Source organism: Epinephelus lanceolatus, chromosome 18 (genome assembly GCF_041903045.1).
Source record: "Epinephelus lanceolatus isolate andai-2023 chromosome 18, ASM4190304v1, whole genome shotgun sequence".
In the NCBI taxonomy this organism is placed as follows: Eukaryota; Metazoa; Chordata; class Actinopteri; order Perciformes; family Serranidae; genus Epinephelus; species Epinephelus lanceolatus.
Window position 1 is genome coordinate 38,720,369 of NC_135751.1, and position 14,363 is coordinate 38,734,731.

General features: G+C 42.3%; 1 protein-coding gene across 1 annotated transcript; it reads left to right on the forward strand.

Moving 5' to 3' along the window:
• The first annotated feature begins 3,062 nt into the window (after nt 1-3,062).
• On the forward strand, nt 3,063-4,599 carry foxd7 (forkhead box D7). Its single transcript, XM_033645647.2, has one exon. The coding sequence runs from the start codon at nt 3,406-3,408 to the stop codon at nt 4,345-4,347; it is 942 nt and encodes a 313-aa protein (XP_033501538.1). The 5' UTR covers nt 3,063-3,405; the 3' UTR covers nt 4,348-4,599.
• Nucleotides 4,600-14,363: the final 9,764 nt, after the last annotated feature.

Sequence of the window (14,363 nt, forward strand, 5' to 3'; positions counted from 1 at the left end):
GAAGCACCAATGACGGACCTGCCAATTCTGGTGTTCTCTGGCGAATACCAGTCGAACTGCACGGTGCTGGGCTGTGAGCACAGGTCCCACTAGAGGACGTGGGGCCCTCATGCCACCCTCATGGAGTCTGTTTCTGACAGTGTGGTCAGAAACATGCACACCAGCAGCCTGCTGGAGGTCATTGTGTAGGGCTCTGGCAGTGCTCCTCCTGTTCCTCCTCACACAAAGGAGCAGATACCGGTCCTGCTGCTGGGTTGGTGCCCTTCTACGGCCCTGTCCAGCTCCATGGATCCATGGGTGTGCCATCCTGGAGGAGCTGGACACATTGATATCCCTGATGTTTAACTGACTTGGTGTTAGACTGCGACCGTTGAGTGTTCCCTTCACTACCTGTACCTGTTCTGGGACCAAATAATTTTCAAGTAGTCTATGAGTAATAGAAGGTTACTTCATGTCGATACCAAAATGTCCCAACTGACCTGCTCTCCTCTGTGTTTCAACAACCTGAATTACCATAAAGAGAATGTGAAAGTCAGATCCATGAGTGTTGGTGAAATTGACCCAGGCTTTTTACTATTTCGCCACAAGATGGCGCCACACAGTCACAGTGCCTCCCTCCTGTGATTGATCGGGCTGCAGATACAGATGTGTCACTGCTCATAAACGGCTCCACACAACACGAAGATCAGTGAGGAAGAGTAGTTTTGAGACAGGAGGACAAAGAGATGATGAGACTCAGAGAGAACAGGTTTCATCGCGTCATGTGTTCTGGAGCTCATAAATAACGCGTTAATGACCAGTTCAGCTCGTGAAATTTACACATGTATCCCCCCCTAAACTCTGTGTGTGTGTGTGTGTGTGTGTGTGTGTGTGTGTGTGCGTGCGTGCGTGCGTGCGTGTGTGTTTGGCTCGGCACCTCTCCGTTGTCTGACTCCGTTTCATGCAGTTATGATTCATGATACCTTAAATTACACGTTATATTATTGTCCAGTGCGCTGCCAAGATTTTAAGGGGATCAAGATGAGAGAGGGGGGCATGATGTGAAAACAACCTCAGCCTCTTTGAAGCCGCCTCAGCCTCTCCCAATGAAAAACACGCTCCGGCTTTTTATCGCTCCGTGAATCATGCGAACGGCTTCAAGTTTTCACCGAGATAAGAAAACATTTCAACTGAAGTAGCCCGGAACAGCTCCATCTAACCCGGTTTGTGACCCGCATGGATGTAGGTTCATTTATCCAGAGTGATCCAGTGAGATCCCACAGGCCTGTTTAGTTCCTGCCAAATCGTGTTATTACACCGAGTCCTCGGTGACTGCTGCGCTCTCCCACTTCTTCATCTGCGGTGCAAAACAAATAAGATCTCCACAATGGACGTTTGTGTTAGATAGCAGCTTTGTTATTGTTCAGATGTGTGCGTAATGGGTAAAATAGGCCTTGTTGATTTGAACGTTTCCATATTTCTGCTTTTTTTTTATATATAAAAAGAACTGAAGAAAAACACCTCAGACTGAGAGCCTGGATTTAATGGCGCGTGTCTTTTATGATGGGGATTTTATAAAATTACCAGAAATAAAAACTGGAGGCCATTTCTGCAGGTTTAACATCGGGAAGCATTTAGGTGCATCTGCGCAGGACAGTTTGGTGTCCACTGTCCCCTGAGTTTGTCCCCGGAGCTCAGATGATGCCATACCTTCAGCTCCTCTGGTGATTTGACGCTCCCGCTCTCGCCTTATTGAAACCACACAACGCGCACGGGGCCTGTTTCCAATCTGAAGACATGCGTGATGAATTTGGGGAAATCATCTGCAGCTTTGCTGGTACCGTATAGCCCACCCAGTCCGGACCCAGTCCCCCTCTGCCCCGAGGTATCAATACGATTAGAGGCAGGAAATGTGGGAATCCCCAACAAAGGGCTCCATCATTAAACACAAACAACCAGAGGCCTCCCAACAATACCAAAAGCGCCCTCCTCTCCTGACTCCTCTTTTATGTCTGCGCAAGTGAAAATCTATTACTTTCATCCCAATATCACCGTCCTGCTCTCAGCTGCCCATTATTAAAGAGGATAATCTGACGGGGTTACGGAGGACTTTGATAGGCTCGCGTTTAAATGGAGAACAGAGAGAGTAGAGTTACTAACCCGGGTTATTCACACTGCACGACAAATATTATTCCTTCTCCATTTCACACATGGTGAGATTTATCAATCTCAGAGAAGCCGGACTTCTTTGAATTTAGAGAAACAAAAAAAAATCAGAGAAGTCACCGTGCAGGCGACAAATTATTATTTTCTCAGCAGCACAGAATCCATCATTCGCGTTTTATCCTCTGTCTGAAAACATGTAATTGCGCGTCAAGTGTGTGCGTAAAGAGCGGCTGCAGGAGCCCTCGAGGGGGATTAAGGCTTAAGTCCCTGCCTCGCGTAGAGAAGCGTTTGGGGATTTCCCCCCTCAGTCTTTAAATTCAGGATGGTGATCTGATGTCACCAGCGTGTCTATCATCTTATTTGGAAATTAAAATGTGTGTTTATGGTTCTTTATCAGCACTTTCAATCAGCGTGGCACAAACAGTTTCCCCCTCTTCGTTTTTGGGTGGAAATAAAATGAAAAAAAGTAATTTTAAAAATATTTCTCAAGATTTTTTTTTACACAGAATAAAAAGTTAATAAGAGCAAAATTAAGAAATAAAAACTAAACTAAATCATTTTTTGGAAAGGGATCATGACTTCAGGAAAAAGTTAATGTTTTTTGGTGGACGCACACTGCTGCAACCATCCTTCTTGTTTTATTTTGTCTTTCTTAAATTCGTAGTTATTGTAACAATTTGACACTCTGGAGTCAACCCTCAAATCCCTGAACAAAAACACTGGCTCCCCTCTAAAAATAGCCCTCTTCTGATTTCCTGCTCTTAAGGATGTTTTCACTGAGCAGATCTCTGATGTCCGCGTCGACTTGGCACCGACGCGCCGATGATGAGAGTGCCTGGGAGGCTGGTATCGGCCTTCTTGGTACCCTTTGCGCCGTTTTCATTGGTCAGGATCCTGTTCCTCGTGCCTCGACGTGACATCACATCCACCCGACCCACAGGAAAGCAGCGGAGATTACAGATGATGCTGGACATCTCGGAGGACGTGCACACTTTTACGCTTTTACGCACAATCACTCGCTGACCGCTCTGTTGCGCTTAAAGGCATTAAAATAAAGGATATCAGCGCGTGCGGTTTGGAGGAGTCTGGAAGGAGTTTTGGAGAAGTAGGAGGAGGATTGTGCTCGGGGTTTTTTTCCACTTCTTTTTTTGTGAATGGAGATGAGTCGTGCGTAAAAATCTGGACATCGCGTTTAAGAGCAGCGCTGTCACTCTCCCACCTGTTGGCAGGTGGTGTTGGCTTCACCCGCGGACATCTACTATGACATTGGGTTTGGACATCATGGAGGATATTGTTATCGACGTAGTAGGGGAAGGACTCAAAGACAGCGCAGAGGAGCAGCTGTTACCTTTGGATGAGTCGCGCAGCACCGAGACTTCCAGCGGACAGAGCAAAGAGGGGGACGCGTACAGTCCCGACCCGGCGTGTCCTTCTCCTGCTAAAAGCAAAGGTCCCGCGTCGGTGAAGCCTCCGTACTCTTACATCGCGCTGATAACGATGGCGATACTGCAGAGTCCGAAGAAGCGGCTCACCCTCAGCGAGATCTGTGACTTTATCAGCCACCGCTTCGTGTATTACCGGGAGAAGTTTCCCGCCTGGCAGAACTCTATCCGACACAATCTGTCGCTCAATGACTGCTTTATAAAGATGCCCAGAGAGCCCGGGAACCCCGGGAAGGGCAACTACTGGACGCTGGATCCAAACTCCTCGGACATGTTTGAGAACGGGAGTTTCCTGCGGCGGAGGAAGCGCTTCAAGCGGCAGCATTTCCGCTTCGACCCGCTGAAGGAGCAGCACCTGGAGCCCAGCGGGCTGCACAGCTTCCCGCACGGCGCGTACGGGATCGGCGCCGCGGCTCTGCAGCTGCCCAGCCTGGAGCTTTACCCCTACCTCCATCACCACGCGCACTCCCCGTGCGCCCCCGCCACCATCCCACCTGTCAGCAGCATCCTGCCGGCCCTCTCCAGCTTCTTCTCCCGCAGCGCGCTCACAGCCAAGGCGTTCCTCCAGGCGCAGCCCGGCATCGACGCCTTCTCCCCGGCACAATGTGCCTACTCCTCTCCTCTGACCTCCAGCGCTGCCTACGCGTCTCCTGCGCTCTTCCACCCCGCTGCGTCCCCGCACTTCCTCAGTTTACACCAGGAGTATCAGAAACTACAGACTCAGCGAGGCACCGTGGACCTCTCCAAACACAATGAATAACCAGCAGCGACTCTGAACTCGTGTTTTCTCAGGTAACAGAGACAGTTTCAGCAGATTTACTCCAGCGATGAATCTGCACTCAAAGAATGTTGTAGATATGTTGAAAAAAACCCCTCTCCTTTTCACCTTTATGGCAAAAAAAACTTTTTTATTTTGACCATGAATTATCTTCTTTTTGTTTAAATATTTAAATGACGAGTTTCCTTTACTTTTTTTTTCTGGAAAGAAATAAAACTCAATATTTAAACTTTGCGTTCAGTTGTATTTTGTACAGATTCAAACAGCCATTATTATATGGATAATCTAGAGATTTGTCATGTCCCAACGTGCTTTTAATTCCAGTTTCTGGGTTTTCACCATCTCTGCGCTAATTTAATAATTGATTAGGCCCTAAATTGCAGCCTACAGTGAGATATAAACTTCATCCAAATGTTAAAAAGTGCTTCTTTCCAAGAAATTAAATTAGAAACAACGGTGAAAAATAATTAGAGGCTAAAATAAGCTGCAGGTCTCTGAGGCCTGACTTTAAAGATCACGTCAAATAATCGATCAAAAAAATAAAAACAAAGATTTATGACAAATACTCTTCTGTCTGTATTTTTAATGCAACGACTGAGACGCTCTGTGAGATATTAAAGCTGATTTAATATATTGAAATTGCAAAAGAATAGCCTGTAAAGCAGCATGTTGGATAAGTGTTGACAGAAGCTCAGAGTCTGAAACACTTTTATTAACGCGTGACATTATGACGAAACTGTAACAGTAATATTGATATTAATAAGTCTCCATGATCAAAACCGTGAGTGCGGCATCTGCTGGTTTACATTAACAGGCAAGTCAGGTGTGTGTGTGTGTGTGTGTGTGTGTAACGCTGAAATTATACATGTCTATAATTGCCTTATTTTGCAGGGCCACACACTCAGTCCGTCTGTTCCCGCGAGAAAATCTGCTCAACACGTTTTTCATGTCAATTAAGTTTCTCATCTGTTTGAACATAAAGATCATGAAAGGAGCCTCTTTAGTGCATCACTTAAATTTTATTTTTTATTATCATCATAGAGGATGTTGAGTCAAATACACGTTAATTAACGTTTATTTTTAGTTATTTATTTTTTTGTTTGTCATTTTATTTATTTATTTATCCAGAAGGTCCCATTGAAGTTGAAAATCTCTTTCACATAGCAGCCAAATAAAACATTCAAAATGCAACAAATACAACATATGATACGAAAAAATCCACAATAAAACAACAACTATTTAAACATCGTGGCTTCTCAAGAAAAACAATCTCATGTCTCTGTCACCACATTCTGTACGATGGCCTTAAACTCATCACTGGATATAAGTGTCATCTTATTTATTTATTTATTTTTAAATGTCCAATGTGAGCAGTTAATTAGGCTGTAAATTTTAAAGAGGTAATTTCCTAATTTAAACCATCTCCTGAGGGAGATTTTATGTTATTCTATTGTTAACAGATGCAACAATTATGATTCAATTTATTCTTTTTTTAAGAAATAATCCAGCAATAATTTAAATTAAAAAAAAAAGAGGGACACAGATGAAAGGGTGGGTTTTGTGGGGTCCCTCCACCTGAACATTTTTAATGTCTAACTCTTAATTTCTTGCAGTCCGGTGAATTTTTATGCACCAATTTATGGTGTAAATGGGTTTTAATTTTGTCAGAGTAAAAGTCCTTTGCTCTTTACTGTGGGGGGCACAAATGCACAACTTGTGAATTTTGTTTTGTTTGAAGTCTTGTTTTTAAGTCCTCTTCTAAATGTTGGAATCGTGCAGAGGGATCCAAACAGCTTGACTCAAGGGGCGTGGGTTTAGTCTCAGCACCGGGGACACACACAGAAGAAATGGTGGATTTTTTTTTTTTGGGGGGGGGGGTCCTTCACCAGAAAAACTTAAACATCAAACATTTAATTTCCTGCAGTCTGGTGAATTTTTATGCACCAATTTGTGGTGTAATTGTGTCTTAATTTTGTCATAGTAAGAGTCCCCTGCTACATTCATGTCTTTACTTTGGGGGACACAAACACACATCTTCTAAATTTTGTTTTAAGCACTGTATCGTAGGTGACTGGACGTGCTTGAGTTGCCTACAATATAAGATCATCATGACCTGGATGACTGCGAATCGTCACCAACATGGTGTAAATGTTGAGCTGGACGTGTCTCCTGCATCTCCTATTCGCTGGAATTGTGCAGAGGAATAAAACCAGTCTGACTCAGGGGCGTAGGTTTAGTTTCAGCACCGGGGGGACACAGATGAAAGGGTGGGTTGTGGGGGGGTCCTCCATGAGAAAATTGTGAGCGTCAAACACTTAATTTCCTGCAGTCCGCTAAATTTTTCTGCACCAGTTTATGGTGGAAATGGGTTTAATTTTGTCTGAGTGAAAGTTTAACTTTGGGGGCACAAATGCACATCTTCTGAATTTTGTTTTAAATGCTATATCGCAGGCAACTGGGCCTGCTTGAGTTGCCTATGAGATTACCATGACCTGGATGACTTAATTCACCAACATGTTGTTAATGTGGAGTTGGTCGTGTCTCCTGCCTCCCCCTGAAATCAACACCTCTGCTCTGACTTAATTTTTCCTCCTTTTTCCATTTACAGGCTGGAGTCTAAATATGCAGCTGACTCAAACTCAGCCTGATTAAATCAAACCCTAATCTCTCATCTAAACCTAAAATAAACAAGATAATCTTTATGTGTGTGATTCCACCTGGAGACACAGGCAGGATAAATCATACCATTTACTAAATCTCTCCTCAAACTTTCCGCCCATTCCTCCGCGCCACTAATTCAGATGATCTGATTTATTTTCTCCTTTCCTTTCTCATTTGAGTCGACACGGTGCTGCTCCACACTGAGAGTGACAGTAGTTAAATAATTCTAGGTTTCAGAGCATGGGAGTATTTATTTAATTCTATTCTGAGGCTGCTTTAGATGGATTACTGCGCTGAAGCTCTTGGACGGGGCTGATGGATCACACCGCACGCCTAGTCCTTCAGCAGACTTTGGCACCCAGCGAGGGGCTGAGACAAATAAAAAGATTGTTACCTGATGGCGAGCTGTTGAAGCTGCCCACTCCTGAGAGAAGAGCACACTTTCCTCATTGATTCCTCTTTTCTGTGCTCCATTCAGAGGATCTCACACACACGAGAGCCCCTTTCTCATCTAAGTCAATCTGTTCTGAGGTTTTCCTTTTTTCTCTGTCAGAACCAAATGTCTAATATTTGTGCTGCTAATCTTAAACAGTGCGGCAGGAGCTGTGGTCAAACTGAGCCGACATCAGATTCGTATCATGCACCGCAGCTCTTCTGCTGTTAGAGCTTATCTGATTGGAAATCTACAGATGCAGCAGGTTGTAACTCAGGAACAGCTGGGACAGTGGAAAGCCTCGTTTGTGATCCATACAGCAGGCAACAAGTCAGAATATGGACAATTATACACATAAACAGGACGTGTCACCATCAGAGGGGAGGAGTCCAGTCACAAGTTTAATGACTTTAGACAAAATCAGTGTTGAACTAAACAAGGTTGATCTTAAAACTTCACAAATTTATTGCTAGTTGTACAAAAGACCTGCACTGGATACACATTATTAACCAAGGGCGTAGGTTTGGTTTTAATTCTGAGGGGGACACGTGTCAGATGGAGGGTTTGCATGTCAAATATTTATTTTCCTGCATTTTTTATGCACCAATTTGTGCTTTTCCGCATCAGTGTGTGGTTTTAAATGTCATGAATTCTATCAAAAGTCCTCTGCTACTGTCATATCCACTGCGTCCCCGCCAAATTTGAACAAACATTGACATGTACGTTCATAAAGAGCGAGACAAGATCATAACAGTTTTGGTAAAGAAACTAAAAGTGATGTAAACTGGACTGGAGTCAGACTTGTGTCACTTGTGGCATATATGACACGTTGGCCTCAGGCGCCAGAACATTTTGAGCGTCATGCACCAGTTGTGTTATTTTTTACATTAATGCAGAGTTTAAATGTCTTTAATTTTTGTTTTACTGGGGGACAAATGCACATGTTCAAATATTTGACGGGAACGTGTCCCCTGAGCCACCCCTCAGATTTTTATACCTGTATTATTATACTATATTATCAGTAACAAATAGAGACATGTAAGTTTATGAAGAGCTGGAGAAGGTTTTAACAGTTTGCAACCATGCCTTATTTTAGTCTGGATAAATTGACTAAAAGTGATATAAATATAACACAAACTCTGGCGCTGTACTGACCCAAATTTAATGAGTATACACCAGAGGTGTGGACTGGAGTTACAACTTCGATGACTTTAGACTCGACTTGACAAAATCAGTGTTGAACACAAGTTTAATCTTAAAACTCTCACAAATCTATTGTTGGTTGTATAAAATGAGTCCCTATGATGTTCAAAACTGCCCAGGATGCACATATTATTAACCAAGCTCGTAGGGTTAGTTTTAATAAATACTGGGGGGTGGGCGGCACATATTAAACGGAGGGTTTGGAGGTCCTCCGCCAGCAAATTTAGAGCATCAAACACTTTATTTTTTATGCACCAATTGGGCTATTTTTGATTTTGATTTTGTCAAAAGTCCTGTTCATGTTTTTATTGGGGGGCAAATAGACATGTTCCAGCTATTAAGGTTGACATGTCCCCTGTGTCCCCCCCAAATTTCTACACCTATGTTATTAATAATTAACATTAACAAATAGAGACATGTAAGTTCATAAAGAGCTGACGTTTGCAACCATGCCGTGTTTTGAAACAACCTCAAAGTCATATAAAAATAACACAAACTCTGGTGCTATATCGACCCAAATCTAACGTGTGTGTGTGTGTGTGTGTGTATACCAGAGGACTGGAGTCACACATTCAATGATTTTAGACTCAACTTGACAAAATCAGTGCTGAACACAACGTGTTTTATCTTAAAACTGATGATGTGAATATGACTTTGAAAACTGCACAGGATGCAGATGTTATTCACCAAGGGTGCAGGTTTGGTTTCAATATTGGGGGGTGGGGGGGCACATATGTCACGTTGGGTTCAGGCGTCCTCCACCAGAAAATGTATAGCTTCAAACACTTGATTTTTTTCACGCACCAATTGTGCAGTTTTTTGCATCAGTGCGCGGTTTAAATGTCTTTAATTTTGCAAAAATAAACCTGCACGTGTTTTAACTATTTAGGGGAATGTGTCACCACACAGAGCTCCACAGGATTGTTACAGTTTGCAACCATGTCATATTTTAGTCTGGGTAAAGAAACTAAAAATAATACGAGAATGACATTAACTCTGGTGCTATATTGATCCCAGTTTAGTGAGTGTGCACCACAGGTGTGAACTTGAGTCTCATGAAATGGACTTGGGTAACAGATTTAAAGACTTTAGACTTGATTTGGCAAAACCAAAAACAGACTACAAACTTGACTCAGACTTTAACACCAATGACTCGTGACTTCACTTTGACTGCAGCCTTTGGATCTGAAAATATTTGACACCTTCCCTAAAGACATGGGGGTAGATTTCAGGGGGGACACAGGGGACACGTCCCCCTCAGTATTTAGAACATGTGCATTTGTCCTCAACAATGAAAACATGTAAGTAGCAGAGGACTTTCATTTTGACAAAGCTAAGGACATTTACACCACAAACTGGTGCAGAAAGAATTACCAGAATGAAGGACAATGAGAGGTTGACACTCAAAGTTCTCTGGTGGATGACCCCCCCAAAATCCTCCAGATGTTGAAACCAAACCTTCGCCCCTCCCCCCAGCCCAAAGATTAAAAAGTTATTTAAAGAGTGCACCACGAATCGCTTCATTTTCCTTCATTCCCAGCGAGTCGACACTTAATTCCACAGATCTACTTTGTTTAAACCGATCAGACAGCGTCCAATCAGGCTGCAGGAGAAAACCATGAACAATTAAAGTTAATTACTGAGTGGCAGTTTGACAAAATGATCCCAAAGATAATTTAGTTTCACACAAAAACCATGTGGTCGTCAACAAAATACAAAGTGCAGTGTGCAAAATGTGCAGGTTGAAAATTACAAATGGAGACGCAACAACTTCCAACAAACTACAAGTTTTAAAAAGGCATTTATGATTTTTATAAATTTAATATTTTCTTATCCTGTTTATGAGTTGTTTAGGACTCGAAACTCAAAGATTAGGACTCGGGATTTGAGTGCAAAGACTTGAGACTTGCACAGCGATGACTTGGTGCTGTTTAATGTGTTTGAACATGGTGGTCAGGTGAGTGAGACGTGTTATTGGTCTTTAAAGAGCATCAGAAGAAGAAATCTCTGTCACTATAATGAGCTCATTCTGCTGCAGGGCGTCAGGAGAAACTGAAGCAGACACACTGCACACAGTCGGGGAGGGGGAGTGTCTTTGGAGGAGGGGGAGAAGTCAGTGCACCTGATAAAATAAGCAACTCAGACACCCCAGGCCTGTGTGTGTGTGTGTGTGTGTGTGTGTGTGTTGCTGTGACTGCACATCAGTTTTCCATCCTGAAGGAGGTAAAAGCTGCCAGCACGCTGCTCAAAGTCTTTTTGACTTTCCTTTTTCCTTTGTGCGTCATTGAGTGTGACATGCTTTATTAAATCCTCACTTCTATTACGAGTTAAAGTTTCTTTTTTAATGATTACCAGCAAGATTTTCCTGTTTTCGACCACACTTTTTCCCCCTGTGAATCGTCTCCAAGTTAAATTTAACGTAATCTGCAGAGTCACTCAGAATCAGACACAAGGGGATCCTGTTTTAAATTGAATATGTCACTGCAGAGAGCTGCACTCAATGTCATATTAAGGTGATTCATCACACCAGTGCACATGATGGATGGACTTTTATGTGACGACCCGTCAGTGGTGCGTGCCGTGTTACAGGGCTGCAGTGTTTCTGCTCAGTTCCACGTGGATTATCAGCTCTGAGTTATCACAACCTTCGGTGTGATGTGGAGCTCGTCTCTCTGGGAGAAGTGATTCAGCCGGAGCTCCATTCATGCCGAACAGTGCCGCTGCACCACGCTTTCATTCTCCACTCGCTAACGCCAAGCCAAACAGGCAAGATAAACTCATTGGTGGAGCACCCCGCCTCGCTGCCCTCACTCCCTCTGATTCCACAGAAAAGACCCAAAGTCAGAGAGCGGTGCATTCTGGGATAACCCCTGTGAGTCGAGTCGGCACAGGAAAAACAATGTGTTGTTCCAGTGTGAGAATTTGGAATAAATTCCCTTCAAATATTTTTCTTGTCTCACAGCCTGCATTTTGTTATGAGAGTGTTTGGCTGCCTAAAATTTGCAACACTGGGTTAATTTCACTGGAAACCCAAATCAAAGAGTCGACCCTGTGCTGCTGGTGTTTTTATATCACTGCTCCAAGGCCAGAGGTTTTGTTTCAGCAATGGGAGGAGGGAGGGGGGGCACTTGTGGGTTTGGGGGTCCTTCACCAGCTTCAAAAATGTAATTGGTTCAAACTAAGTGAATCAGTGTTGACTCACTGGAAATTAATAGTTTTAACATGAGTTGATTCGTGGCACAGTCTTTAGATAATTTTTTGATCTTTGGGCTCGGGGGAGGGGCGTAGGTTTGGTTTGGGGGTCGTCCACTGGAAAATTTTGAGCTTCAAAATCTTAATTTTCTGCATTCTGGTGAATGCACCAATTTATGTTTTTTCTGTATTAATTTATAGTGTAAATGTCTTTAGTTTTGTCAGAATAAAAGTTCTCTGCTACTTTCATGTTTTTATTGTTGAGGACAAATGCACATGTTCTAAATACTGAGGGGGACGTGTCCCCTGTGTCCCCCCTGAAATCTACGCCTATGTCTTTAGGGAAGGTGTCAGATATTTTCAGATCCAAAGGCTCCAGTCACAGTGAAATCACGGGTCATTGGTGTTAAAGTCTGAGTTCTGATTTCACATCTATTTTGATTTTTTGGGAGTTTAAAGTCATTAAGTCATCAGGTCAATAAAGCACCAAAGTTTGTGTTATTGTTGTATTATTTTTAGTTTATTTACCCAAACTAAAATATGACATGGCTACAGATGGTTATAATCTTCTCTAGCTCTTTACAAACTTACACGTCTCTAATTTTAACTGATTATTAATAACATGTGTAGAAATTCTGGGGGGACACAGGGGACATGTCCCCCTCAAATGTTTGAACATGAGCATTTGTCCCCTCCAATAAAAACATGAAAGTAGCAGAGCACTTTTGGCAAAATTAAAGACATTTACGCCATAATTTGATGCAGAAAAGGCTCAAACTGGTGCATAAACAAACATCAAAATTTTGACACTCAAAATTTAAGGACCCCAAACCCACCATGTCATATGTGTCCCCCCCAATGTCAAAATAAAACCTACGCCCTTGTGGGCATCTGTAACACTAAACTAACACCCACAACTAACAATAAATTTGTGAGATTAAGATAACTTGTTGTGTTCAACAAAGATTTTGTCAAATTAAGTCCAAAGTCATCAAATGCATGACTCCAGTCCACACCTCTGCTGTACACACATTAAATTTGTGTCTTTATATCACCACAGTTTGTCTTTGTATTTTTTGTATTTATTTACCCAAACTAAAATATAGGAAGGTTGCAAACTGTTAGAATCTTCTCCAGCTCTTTATAAACTTACATGTCACTGTTTGTAACTGAATAACCCGCCCCGGTCAAATTGTTGAACATGTGCATTTGTCCCTCAATAAAAACACGAAGAGGATTTTTAACAAAATGAAAGCCATTTACATTGATGCGAGGAATTTCACAATTGGTGCATTAAAAAAAACAAGTGTTTGAAGTTAAGCGGAGGATAAGCGGAGGACGACGAGACGAGACGAGACGAGACGAGTGTTTGAAGTTCAAAATTTTCTGGTGGAGGACTCTGGAACCCACCGTGTCATCTGTGACCCCCCAAATATTGAAACTATTGTATGTGGAGAAAAGTTTACAACCATGCCATGTAGTCTGGGTAAATCAACCTAAAGCGATATAAAAATAACATAAACTCTGGTGACACAATGACACACATTTAATGAGCATACATAATTAAAAAACGCATGGTAGAAATGATATAAAGCCGCCCAAGAAGAAGGTTATTTTGGTCCAACAGTACAGAGGCGCAGATTATTTATAACATGCATTTAATAAAAACATCAAAGCAGCACAAAACTGTCACTTTGCCAAAAACAAAACACATTTACACCACGAACTGATGCAGAAATAGCACAAATTGGTTCATAGAAAAATCACTAGAATGTAGGAAATTAAGTTCGACGCTCAGAATTTTCTGGTGTTGGACCCCCAAACCCTCCTTTATTTTTATATCACCTGTAAGTTATTTACTCACACTAAAACACGGCATGGTTACAAACTGTGATAATCTTCTCCAGCTCTTTATAAATTCTCATTTCACTGTTTGTCACTGACCGCTAATAACATAATGACATAGGCGTAGATTTCGGGGGGGGGGGGGGCGCATTTGCATTTGACCTCCCATTAAAATCATGGACGTAGCAGAGGACCTTTACTTTCACAACATTTGCACCATATACTGATGCACAAAAGGCACAAATTAGTGCAGAAATAATCACCAAAATGCAGGAACTTAAGTTCTGAAGCTCACAATCAAACCCATCGTTTCACAAGTGTTGACCCCATTATCAAAAACATGAACTCAGCAGAGGACTTTAACTTTGAAATTTGACTTTGTCTTTACAAGCACAAATGTTTCTGGTTTTTGCCCATATTCCAAAAAAGGCAATATTCCTACAGAGCTGTTTACGTGGCTAATAAAAAATAGACATTCCATTAATATTCCCATTCACATGCAGCTGTTTAACCTCTGATTAACGTGTCCCAACATGTCATCTCTCACATCAAAATATGGAAAAGTGTAAAGGCTGGAGCCACCTGTGCCATTTGCTTTTTTGCATATTTTTATCTTTTTTCCATTGGTGGTGGACTGGTTCGACTGTGCAACAACAGCCTCTGT

Excerpts from the sequence above, each read along its gene's own strand:
- foxd7 (XM_033645647.2), top strand. The coding sequence starts at position 3,406 with ATGACATTGGGTTTGGACATCATGGAGGATATTGTTATCGACGTAGTA.